The sequence below is a fragment of the Hirundo rustica genome, chromosome 15, assembly GCF_015227805.2.
Source record: "Hirundo rustica isolate bHirRus1 chromosome 15, bHirRus1.pri.v3, whole genome shotgun sequence".
NCBI lineage: Eukaryota > Metazoa > Chordata > Aves > Passeriformes > Hirundinidae > Hirundo > Hirundo rustica.
In genome coordinates this window covers 8,891,728-8,904,507 of record NC_053464.1, presented here as the reverse complement: position 1 = coordinate 8,904,507, position 12,780 = coordinate 8,891,728, and the positions used below count along the sequence as shown (strand labels likewise).

At 43.0% G+C, this 12,780-nt stretch overlaps 1 protein-coding gene across 4 annotated transcripts; it reads right to left on the bottom strand.

Moving 5' to 3' along the window:
- Window positions 1-34: 34 nt before the first annotated feature.
- Window positions 35-12,760, bottom strand: LOC120759540 (acyl-coenzyme A synthetase ACSM4, mitochondrial-like). Of its 4 annotated transcripts, none has more exons than XM_040078908.2 (14): window positions 12,622-12,760; window positions 8,266-8,530; window positions 7,271-7,481; window positions 6,620-6,827; window positions 6,061-6,204; window positions 5,481-5,637; window positions 4,944-5,023; window positions 4,151-4,274; window positions 3,346-3,426; window positions 3,104-3,205; window positions 2,068-2,195; window positions 1,867-1,966; window positions 1,114-1,233; window positions 35-484 (listed from the first exon to the last, which is right to left on the bottom strand). In XM_040078908.2, the coding sequence occupies exons 2-14, from the start codon at window positions 8,464-8,466 to the stop codon at window positions 398-400; spliced, it is 1,743 nt and encodes a 580-aa protein (XP_039934842.1). In that variant the 5' UTR covers window positions 8,467-8,530; window positions 12,622-12,760; the 3' UTR covers window positions 35-397. The 4 variants fall into 4 exon arrangements, with proteins under 4 accessions (XP_039934842.1, XP_039934839.1, XP_039934840.1 ...); XM_040078905.2 differs by lacking the exon at window positions 12,622-12,760 and adding an exon at window positions 10,303-10,443; XM_040078906.2 differs by lacking the exon at window positions 12,622-12,760 and adding an exon at window positions 9,836-10,258.
- Between the last annotated feature and the right edge of the window lie 20 nt (window positions 12,761-12,780).

Here is a 12,780-nt window from a genome sequence, read left to right as displayed (position 1 = left end):
CAGGACAAATATATCTTTTTATTAATTTCTCATTTATTTGTAATTTTCCAAGCCTTGTAGTTTCGCCCTTTTTTTTATTTTTTAAGGAAGGTGTTTATACAAATTGCAGTTAAACAAATTAGACCTCTGTATGCACCTGAGTCTGTCTTTCTCTCTCCCATTCCACCCTTTGAATTACTTGCTCTTCCTTCCTTCTGAAAATGTGTAGGTTGATGGCAAAAGTGGTTCCAATACCACGTGTCCTCTAGAATGTTTTCTCCTTTTTCTTCCAGAATTTATTTTTCATGATGTTCTTGTTCTGCTCTGGGTCATAACGACCTTCTCCGTGTCATGTGTTATGGCTGGTACACGTGATGGAGAATTTCTCTCCTCGTTTTCCAGATCACTCTTACTGTTGTCATACTCTTGCCCACTCTTTGTTCTTTAGAACCTTTCTCTGGATTTTCCCAGAAACTGTCTTTGGCAGATCCTGAACAAACTCCACCTGAAAGGTAAAATGCTCCCTGTAGTCAAATAACTGGTGGTTAATCTCCCAGGTGCAACAAAATACTGTGAAAACACTTTTAGCATGGGATAGCTGTGGATAAACAGATGGGGCTGGAATGATGAAATTCCTTACTACACCTTGTAGCTGCTGCACAGACAGTACTTGCAGTGAGACGTACCACAATCTCTAGGAGCTGAGTGCTTCAGCTTTAAAGACAGGGGGTTACTTGTGTCTTTCCTGGTGAGAAGAGGTGGATTCCAACCCACTGATGCCAGCAGGAACTCCAGTTTTGATTTGGCTGTGTGTCAGAGGAGATCTCAACGTACAACTGATTAGAATTTAATGCCTTGCCCATTTGAGCTGCTGTGAAAACTTCAGTACTCCATGAAAGAAAAACTGGGCCCTCATGAAGTAAAATTTCATGACCATTGCCTCCCTCCAGGTACTTTCTAGCACACACAGCCAACCCAAGGCCACAGCTGCAACAGACCCTCTCATCAACTTCTATTTTATCTAACTCTGGTTGGAGTGTTTGTCAGAATGCTCTTGAAAAGAAGTTGAGACAGGATAAAAGATACTCAGTTTCCGGTACAATTAGAGATCCTGTCTTTTTGGGCTGTTCTTACCTTCCTTGGATACTTGTAAGGTGCAGTCACCTTCTTGACATGCTGTTGAAGTTCAAGAGTTAATTTTTCCGGATCGTGTGATACAAAAGCAGGAGCTAAAACAACGAAGGCTTTGACCACCTGTGCCACAAAAATGGAGGGATTGCATGAACTTCCAGAAGTGGCAATGAGGGAATACATTTGTTGTGAAAAGTGAGTGTCAAAATTCAGAATGCAAAATTTTGATCTTTTTCTTTAAGTTCCCTTTTCATTAGCTGTTTGTTATCAACTGCTGTGCTATGAAGGATCCATTCTGCATCAGAGAATGTCTTGCTATTTTTCACTTTTTTCTTAACTTTATACATTATTAAACTTTCAAGAAGTTATAGTACAGAAAATAAAGAGAGAATAAAATCTCATCCCAGTTGCTCAAAGTAATGTTGCAAAGCTGGAAAAATATAAGACAAAAATTAAACACTTTGGATATCATTGCCACCATATGCTTAGTGGTAAACGAGAAATAATCAAAATTTCATTGCTTAGACCAAAAGATCACGTGATTAATCTGAAAAAACCAAATTTTTCCCCACATAAAACCCTGCAAAGAAATGATTTAGAAATGGTAAGATCTATCAAGATATAGATTTTAAAAATGTTAGCCCACCTAATTGCAAAAGCCTGCAACACTGAATTCCAAGGAAGCCTAGTACATACAGGGGTACTGATGTTTAGAATAAAGGGTATTTTTTACATCCTTTTGCTGTTTTGTTTTACCTCCCCTCGCACTGGGTCGGGGCTGCTGACAACAGCTGCCTCTGCCACTGCCGGGTGCTCTATCAACGCACTCTCCACTTCAAACGGGCCAATGCGGTACCTAGGGGAGCACAGAGACAGCTCAGCCCCAGCAGCATGGCCCGGTGCTCCGCTGCGTCCAGGCTGCATCTCGAGAGGCCAATCTGAAAGGAAATGCCTTACCCAGCAGAATTAATGACATCATCATCTCTTCCAACAAACCAGACATATCCCTCTTCATCCATAATGCCTCTGTCCCCAGTGAGATAAAAATCTCCACGCACAGTGGCAGCAGTTTTCTCTGGATTATCCTGGCAACAATCAAACATTTCCAAAAAAGTATCTTATTGTTAGTGAATTGTAATGCATGTACTAGAAGTGATGCTAAGAATGATAAAAATTATTCTTTAAGTTGTTCTCAAAATGAGTGTGTTCAATACTGTTTTATATCTTCAACTAAAATACACAGAGCCACATTAATTAGCAGTTTGATGCCTGAAGTATGTGACAGGTGGAAAAGAGCACTACACACTATAGAGTGTATGTAGAAATTTCTGTTCCAGAGAAAAGGCCATGATCTACCAAAATGCCCATCCACCACAAGAGAAGGCTAAAATGTGTAACCCACTCTGTTCAGGGAAATGATTTATCATTGCAGGGGGTTGCCACAATAACCTCACATTAAAAGAAACTTTTTACCTTTAACTGACAGGACCAAAACTCAAATGAGGTCACCTGCAGGAAAATCTTCATTATTTGCATTGACCTATGGGACCTCTATATCCAGTATAACCTCTAGGTTACACAGGAAAACACTTTGACAACAGAAGACAGTGAAAACCAGAAGATATAGTATTGAATTTGTAGAAGTTTCTTAGCCCATAGTAAGCAATTACATTTTACAAGCTGTTGTTCGAGGATGCTACAAATATCCAAATATTATGGGGATTCAGAAGAGGATTAAAAACATAGACAGGTCCCCCAAATCTTATTCATTATGATAGTTCAATTGCAGGGAAGAGTATCTTTAAGTTCTCCTGAATCTACTTTTTTCTTAAGAATGTTCTGCACCTCAGCACTACCACACACTAGGCTCAAAGTCCTCAAGTAACCCAGTGAGACCTTTTGAGGATTCTGCATGGAATTCTCTCCTGGCAGAACTTTGCCCTGGGACCCTCCCAGGCTCTGAGCACACACAGACACAGCAGGTCAGGCTCACCAAGTACCCGGAGAACATACAGAAGGGTCGTGTGGGTCGCACTCGGACAGCAATGGTGCCCTCTTCTCCCGCAGGCACAACAGCCCCATGGTCATCTACGATCTGCAGCAAGGACAGACACAGCAGGAGTGATGCTTTGATCAGCTCAGAGGAACATCTGCTCCAGCTCAGTGCAGGGCACACAAGGGATGGAGACAGCACTGCCTTACTGTTCTACCCACAGCTGCCACATACCCACGTACCTGCACATCGTAAGGGGGAACAGCTTTTCCCAAAGAGCCAGGTTTAATTTTCATCCCTTTCATATTGGCACAGATTACCACCTACAGAATAGATTTTAATTTTTAAAACTGTTGCAACATCTTGTAAATTTTATTATTGTTTGCATTAGACAGGTCTCCTCTTTGTGACTTTGTTGTGACAAAGGCGGAATCAGGACCAAAGCACTGTGGTTCTTGAGAACATCAGAGATGTTGAGAGGCATTTCAGGTCAGACCTGTGTGAGCTTGGTTTTTTTGAGTCTGAGCCTGTGGACTGTACTGCAAACACTTGACTTTGCAGGACAGCAGATGTGAAATAATTACAGATCTTATTTCAGTTTTGGGACAATTAATTTGGGACCATTTCAAGGGCAAAATGAGAGAAAGTCTGAGATCTGACTCTTAATAGCTTAGTTAATGTTCACTTACAGAGAAATCTAGGATGTGAGCTGGGTTAATATTTGCCAGTAAAACCTCAGACAGGCCAAACTGATAGCTGGAGCAAATTATTTTTTCTGGGTTTTTTTGAAGTAAATATGACAAAGGGTCCCCTACAACATATTTGATCAGAAGTGTCTCTAGCATGGTTTTTGCAATGGTCCTAAACCATTAAAATATGCAGCTTGCTGATTCTGGAACTGTATAATTATAATTATACAAAGACTTTTTTTTTTTCCTTTTAATCATATAATTGATTCTCTCCTTTTCCTTTGATTTACCAAGGACACTGTGGCTCTGGTATTGTTACCTTTCAATGGGTATACTGCGGGAATTAATGCAAACGTACTGTTTCGCTCTGGCCATAACCTTCATGGATCTCTATCCCTGTCTGGATTTTCCACTTTGCAAACACTTCAGGATTCAGTCCTTCTCCTCCAGTTACACAGTGTTTCAGACTCGGGAACTTGTAGCTTGAGAGGAAGAGCAAATGAAATAATTTTCTTAACTCTTGAAAATGAGCAGTGAGCAACCTAAACTGAACAGACCTCCTCGGCTTTCCAAGTAAACCTAAAACAGAAGGAAAGGTTGAATAGGAACACAAAATCTGAGCTCTCTGCTAAACCTGGGTTGGCTTTTGTCAGGATGAAAGACCTATGGGACAAGAATAAGTGAAAACTCCTTGCAAACCATTGCCCACAAGCTGGGTATTTTACAGTGACCGACTGGTGGGAACAGCTGCCATGTAACTCTCAGTATGTGAAACTCCTCTAACTGCTCTCTCCCTTCTCAAGCATGTGAGAACATGTCCATGGTGCACCAGTAACTCCCTGATCCAATGTTGCCTAGAACATTGACTTAAACTGAACTGTGAACCCTAAGTTCAGAGGAAGTGACAACTTAAAGAAACCTCCCTTATCTCCTCTGTGCTGTCTATTCAAAGACCCAATCCTGAAGCTCAAGTAGCCCACGGTGTGACTAATTATTCTCACATTTCCAAACGGAGAGCCTTCTTTACTGAGAGCAAGTTGTATTAGTTAGATTGCCTTCAACAGAAAAAAAAATAATAAGGGCCCTAAGGGATCAACCCTGGAGAGCTGCCCCAGCATTATTCCCCAGCCCCCCTGCCCTCCCTGCTGTACCTGCTCATATCGTGCTGGACCAGCATGTGGAAGGCGGTGGGAGCCGTGCAGAAGGTGGTGATGGGATATCTTGAGAGAGTCTAGGAAAACAGAAAGTTACTGTGCTGCAAAGAAAGTGTAATGGTGGGTCTGACCGTGTGAATGTGCAGGTGATTATCACAATTTATGTGCTCAAATGTCTGCAAGATGAAAACCATAAAAATGATGCACCAAGCAGTCCAGCTTCTAGAAAATATGGAACTTTCTGTCCAACAGAATTCACTCAAGCAAATGAAGGACCAGTGAGAGCAGTAGCTCCAATTATGTTATTTTGGGGGGTTTTCCAAGGAGTCTGTGTCCCAGTCTCAAGCCTAAGTGGTGATAGAGAACTAGACCAGAGCTTTTCCAGTATTATTCTTGGGAAAGTAAAGGTTTACGCCTCACACAAGAAGCCAGTGTTGAGGAGAATCGTCCAGCTGTGTGGTTTAGGAAAACAGCTGTGAAGAAGAATAGGCATTCTGGTACCTCTGGATTGCTTGGGATGTGGGGATTACTCACCTCTGCAGTAACTTCTGGTTTAAACTGTGGCATACTGTGTACAAAGACACAGGCTCCACAGATCCACGGTCCAAAAACACTGCCATAGGCTGATTTTGCCCAGCCAGTATCAGAGGTATTCCATATTATATCTGAAGGAGACAAGTTCAACCAACACCTGATGAAATAGCAGAGATGAAAAAAACTTTCAGGGAAAGCAAATCAGTACCAAGCCACAGATTTAAACTGAAGTGTAACTTTTAAGGTATAATGAAATGGCCCAAGGGTCATTTGGGTCTCAGGGAAGGTTGACGCAACATGACAGCACTTGAGTTCCTCTGGTGTGGCTGTAGGGAGATCTCCCTTATTGCTCCTCTGCTTTCAGCCCTGCAAGTGACACAACTCTGACCATTTTGAGCACAACCAGGCCTTCAAGAAGCTTTTAATAACAAGGGTTTTACCATGAGAGGGGAAAGATTAGGAAGGTGCAAATCCTACCGTCATGAATTGCCTACATTTACTGGAGTTTTATGGTCACGTGTTCAGTCTAATGCAGATGATGTCACTTAATCAGGACCTGGGAGGAACTGCAAGGTAATACCTGCCAGAGGTTGCAAATCCAATGCCGTAACTGCTATGGGAGTGCAACACCATTTTTGGGAAGCCTGTAGTTCCACTGGTAAAATACACTATCATTGGCTCTTGACTCCTCGTCTTGACACATTGATGGTCAGCAGATGCAACCCTTCAGAAGAAATGGTATATTCCAGTCACTACATGTGGACTTCCACCAGGGAATCAGTATTTTTATTGTTTAGGAGTTCAACAGGAACATTGCCCCACATTATATGATCTTACTAAAGAAACAGTTGCATTATATATCACAGGAAAAAGTTAAGAGAATGCATTTTACCTGTCACAAGTACACTCTAAATCACAAGGGTGAGGAGCAAGAAGAAGCTGAAGGACCTGAACTTGGCTCCCAAAACCTGGGTTACATGAATCTGGACTTAATGCAGTGTAATCACAATGCTGTGAGTTGACAGAGAAATGTAACTTATTTGTATTTTGAAAACTCCTCCCACAGCTCATCAATGTCACCTGACTGGTGCAGCTCCCTTCACCTCACAGGCTTGATGGCAAAAGAGCTGGAGACTCACGCAAGGAGTTCTTTGAGGTTCAGCCACCCATCCCTGCTCCCCTGGCCTACAAGGAGTTTACTTTTCAGGAACTGGCTGCCTAGCAGGACAGGTTCCACTGCAGGTGCCAGAGTGTCATCAGTAATGAAGCACTTGGCCTTTGAAGCCTGGAGGCGGTATGAGATGTCTTTGGCTGTTAGTTGGGATGTTCCTGGAATAAGAACAATTCCTGGAAAAAAGCAAGAAGCAAATGAGAAAACTCAGCATTTCCCAAAAATACTTGGTCATGTCTCTCTGTTGATGCTGATTTTATCCACCATGGATGTCGAGTAGGTTAAAAGCAGAGCAGAATAGATAGACTGAATTATTAATGACTCTAATCATATAAATGATTCCACTATAAACTCAGCTCCCTTCCAATGGATGTGGCCAGGCCTGGCCTTAGGCTGCAGCCATTCAGCCTGGCTTCCCCTGAGGATGCCGTTTGACTGCACCATGTCTGGCCCTGTGGTTCCTGTGTGGGTGCTGCCCATTCTCCTTCTAGGCAAAAGATCCCTTGTAGAGGTCACAAGAGAATATTGCTGTTGGCATTTTCTTCACCCCAATCTAACCCATGGCTTGTACCCTCTGTTTGCTTTCTCTCTGCACCCAACAAGTCAGAGAGTCACTCACCTGCTCGCATGCAGGCCACATTCAGGAGCCACCACTCAGGAACACGAGGCAGAACTGCTATAACCCTGTCTCCTCTCTGCAAGCCACAGGCCTCAGAAAGGACATTGGCTGCCTTTCTGGACAGAGAGCCCAGCTCTTCAAAGCTCCACTTCACCTCCTCTCCCGCATCATTGACCCACCAAAGAGCGGGATTTGCTGGTTTTCTTCCATCCTACAACACGTGAGAAGATATTACAATAAGACAAACCTTAAAAGGTTTTGCTTCAATACAAAAGAAGTCCTAATGAAGCAAATCATCCCTGGCAATCACTCTCTTACGTATTCGAGACACCTGTATTTCTGACAATGAAAATAAAATGGTGCTTTCCACTCTGCAGCTTATATGGTCTCATACCCATGAAGAAAACCAATTTGTATAATCTGAGGTTTGTTCCAGTGTCCTTGTTTTGGCTGGAATAGAGTCAATTTTCTTCCTGGAAAAGTGCTGTGGTTTATGAATTTAGGATGAGTGTAGTGTTGATATCACACCGATGTTTCAGTTGCTGCTAAACAGTGTTTACTGTAAGTCAAGGACTTTCCAGTTTCCCACACCCTGCCACCAAAGAGGTGCATGAGAAGCTGGGAGGGTTCCTAGACAGGACAGCTGACCTGAACTGCCCGAAGGGATATTCCACACCAGAGGAGGTCCTTCTCAGTTTATAACCTGGGGGGAAGTTTGTATGGAGGTGACTGAGGATGAGCTGGGCATCTATCAGTGGGCAGTGAGATACTACTATTGCTACTAATATGATTATTATTATTATTACATTTAAATTCTTAAATGGTTCTTTCCTCAATGCATGGGTTTTACCTTTTCTTTCTCCTGATTCTCCTCCCCATCACACTGGATGTGTGTGTGTCTATTTGTGTGTGTGAGATCCAGGGGCTCTGTGGTTCTGCGTTGACAGGGGTTAAATTACAACTCAATGTCTATGAAGTAAAAGACAAAATACTACCTTTTCCAGTCGTGCCCACTCATCTAAGACATCACTTGCAAAGTTGAAATATTCTGGCAGTTCCTTTTTGTACTGATTTATAGATTCATAGTAAGAAATAATCTGAGATGTAAGAAGCCTCTTGTTTCCATGGAATGCTCTGGAAGGTGACCTGAGAATCCACAAACACTGAGGAATCCAAGATTTAGTAAATGTTCTCATGATTTATGATGTTTTATCAGACAGTGAGGGGAAGAATCAGGTGCACACCTAAGGAATCAGTCACCTGGAATGAAAGAAAATACATTTAAACCAATCTGTGGGAAATCAAGGCACGGAAATTCTCGGAACCTCGTGCATGCAGCCCCAAATACAGCAGAGAATATAGGGTTTGACCTGAGATCTTGGAAAAGGCTTCCAAATTTAGAGACTATAAGTAAGAATGTAGGTTTGTAGTTTAAGCAGAGACATATTGAGCTAGATAGTTGAAATTTTTAAGGTTTTAAAATTAAGATACAGAAGTAGTTATAAAGGTAATAAGAAGTTTTAAGGTGTAGCAAGTAGTCTTGTGCACCACTGTGAGACTAAATTTGAAGAATTAAGGATTTTTAGGAAAGTTAAGATAATAGTTGCTGAATTAGCTGAATTAGGTGGATAAGCTTTACTTGCAGTTAACAGAAGCTGGATCTTAGATAAGCTCTCCCAGATTTAGTAACTCATTGCTTGTCAGCTTTATGTTTATGTAGCTGTGCTTGTAACAAAAACCAAAATGCGGTAAGTAAGATATAACTACAGTGTTCCTGCTTAAAGAGCCCATTCAACACAGGAAACTCTAAGTTCTACCAAGGATTCATTTATCACGAATGCATTGAAAAGGGTTAGGTCAAGGTCAGGACAAGGCAGACTCATCTTACTTCCTCATTTTTGGTGAGCCCTCCCCAGAATAAACTCCTGACTCATTTTAAGAAACAAACTACGCATGCTTAATAGCCTTTTTGCCAATTAGCATACGAAGCAGGGAATGGGAGGTGACAGGGGTATGAATATGTATTTGTATTTTGTGTATCCAACACTTTTGTAAATAAAAGGCTTTGTAATTACCTGTGAATTTCACAGCTTGTTTTAGGGAGCTATCCCACACGCTGCCTGGACAACATACACTTTCTAACTTAAAACTGTTAGAGTTTTTGTCTGCCACAGTTGGGTATTGATACTAGATCAATACACATATTTCTTTCAATAAGTCAACTGCATAATTGGATAAAATTGTCCCCATTGCAACAGGACGTGCAATCCAGTTTTAATTAGCCATTGGTGCCAAAGTTAAAACAATCTGTGTGGCAGTAGATTACTGGCTAATAAACCTTTAAAAACCCCTGTAAACCTAGGGTCTTGTGACCACTGACCGACAACTGACCACGAACTCATAGTGTATGCGGTGACGATGTTCTCCCTCCTTGAGACTGAGGCAATAAATCATGTTTTAAGACATTTTCCAGTGGTCCAGTCTCTCCTAATATCCCGATAACGGGATATTCCCGAAGAATTGAGACAAAGGCAGCTAGAGGATAGCTGGGATAGCAGGAGATACCGGTCTTGGAGGAAAGACGAACGGGAACTCCACAGGCTGGTGAAAGGAACCAGGACACCCGAGCCACATGTTGGAGTACGGAGGGAGCCCAGAAAGAACCCCTGATCCACGAGGATATCAGGTGAGAACACTGGGCAAGCACGCTGTGGAAACATAAAACTGAGAGACGCGTGCGAACGCTTAAAGGCGCTCATAAAGTCTAATGTTAGTACAGATCCGTTACGCTGGGTGCAGAAAAACCTGCCGGTAATAAACCCCGAGGCGGCTTTTCCCGTGTCTGTCTGGGACTCAGTCAGTGTTCGGATTATACAGCGCAGGGATTTCGCAGCAGCACAGTTTCTCCCGTGATTAATGAAGCTGTGAGCGAGTTAGAAGTCCCCGCGAGCAGCCGTGTGACCGGCCGCTCCGCCGAGCCTGCGACCGGCCCCGCCGAGCCTGCGGACGGCCCCGCGCCCGTCCCAACGAACCCGTGAGGGCCCCCTCGACCCCGCGGGAGGCTCCCCCAGCCTCGCAGCCGTGACCCCGGCGCTACAAGCGAGCCCCGCGCCCCGGCCAGCTGCGCCCCGAACTAGCGGACTTTGAAAATGGGACGGGTCTGGGAAGTTACCGACAGCGCCACTGCGCATGTGCGGCACAGCCACCCCAGGCACAAAAATGGCGGCCCCCTGCAAAGATCTTCCGTACAAAAAATGGCCACTCCCTAGATTTCCGTACAGCAAGAGGGTGGGGCCCCATGTAGAGCATGCGCACTGCTGCCTACGCCATTTTGTAACCACCGAGACTAGCAGCCTCCAACTGCAGCTACACCTTTGGCCACGTCTATTATTGCAAAGAGGGAGGGAGTGGAGACCGGAGCCGAAACCTATAAACATACAGCGAGAGTGCAGCAGCGAGAAAAGGATATTATCCAGGGAGAAGGGACAGATCTGCAAGACGCAGGTCCACCGGATCCAGAAAGACACCCCTCAGAATTGAAACCAAAGGATTTCCCAGAAAACAGATTACGATTAAATGACTGGGGAGATCCAGGCGGAAAAGATCCGAGAGCAGCAGGGGAAGACTGCCCACCTGCAGAAAGAAGCAGCGCCTGCCAAGAAGCAGCTTCGCAGGGAGATGGAAAGACCTTGTTGGGAAAACTCAAAGAAGAGAGTAACAGCAATCCAACAAACCAAAAATTTGAGATTATCCAGACAGTCCAGTTATGTGTTGATGGGCTATTCATTGAAGTCACTCAGGCCCACTGCCAGACTGGTGGTTCAAATGGTCCAAATAAATGTGAAGTTCCCCATCCTGATTTCTCCTATTTTTTACCTTCTGTGTTTTAAAGACTTAATGTCCTGTATTAATCTGGCACCTTGTCTGTATCTCAGCTGATCCTTGCATAGTTTTGATGTGTTCTTTGGGGCTGTTAATTGCCCACAACTTTCTTTCCTCAAACACATCTGATGTTAATATTTGCATTAGAAGGATGTCCCTGCTTCTTTCATCAAAACATCCACTACCTGATTCTCCATTCCTTTTCCTTCCCATAGAGCTGAAGAATATTTCCAGACAACTTCCACTAACATTCTCACTATTTAGCTTCACCAGCTGCTGACTCATATGTCCACTCACCACATCCATCCCAAGAACTTCCACTTCAGTAATCTCTTACATACGTCCCCAAATTTGATTTACACCCTGCGTGCATCGGAACACCTCTTGTCTTTTCTATCCCCCAGCATATCTTCTAGGAGGATCTGCTCCATGACCTTCCCAGGCACAGAGGTTCTAAATTTGCTGGCTGCAAACACCCTTTTCCATTACAAAATCACAAAACTACATTCAGGTAAACTCTGAAACATAGACTTTTTCCTGGGTAATTTTTGTGGCCTGACTGAAGCTGCAAAGTTTTGCCCTTTGTCCCAGGGTTCTAAGTTCATTTTGTAGTCTTTTACCCCTTGTCCCATGTCATCAATTCTAACTGTTTATTCTCACATCTTTGGTGCATGGATCTCAGTATTGCTCAAATTTTATTCCTCAAGAAAAAGTTACTTATTAACCTTGGAACTATTGCCTTATTCCTTAGCAGAACCTTACACAGTAATATTTAATTATCAGGAAAATTAGTTCAAATATGCAGAACTTAACATAACTTAATCTTTTCAGTGATATCTGCCAGCATAAACAATCTGGATGCAGATTTTTTGCCTGGAACAGATATTTTGTCAAAAGCAACAGAAATTCATGGTGTTCTCTACATTTCTTGGACATCGTGGCAGAGAAAAAATGACCAGTTGTAAACATCCCTTAATCACTTAGGAAGATATTTCTCCTTTCTCAGTCTGCTCTATTTCTCTGATTTAGCTGTAACTTGCATATTTCAGAGCATTACAATGATAAAATCTACTGATTGCCTATTGAGAGAGAAAGAGGAGGGACATAATATTTAGGAATATTTAGGGAAATTATATTGAAGACTGACAAAACGAAACACTTGAAGTTTAGGATTCCCGGGTGCTCTACAAAAACACAAGAAGACTGTGAGAGCTTTCAAGGTTTTAGCACTTTCTCAGCTGCAAATGCAGAGGTGAAAATAAAGGCAGAAAACTGGGGGAAAGACCCAGTAATGGCAGAGTTTTCAAATGAGTAGTGAGAATCAGAAATTATTATTCCTGATTTAATACCATTTGCTTTGCTTGGGGTTCACCAACACAAGGAGCTCAGATAAATATCCTTTTCCTGACCTGTCTGCTGTGGACAGGAGAGACTGAGAGCTGCTGAGGGAGATCCTTTATTTCACTCACCTTTCAGGACATGCTTCCCATATGAGGCTCTGGAAAGATCAGCTCTTCCCTGGAGATGTGAAACCTGAGCACTCCTTCCTAAAGGTTTTGGAGTGAAACCCTTCTGACTTTATAGCTCATTTCTTCTGGAGTAACAAGAAGAGAATGTGGCACAAAACA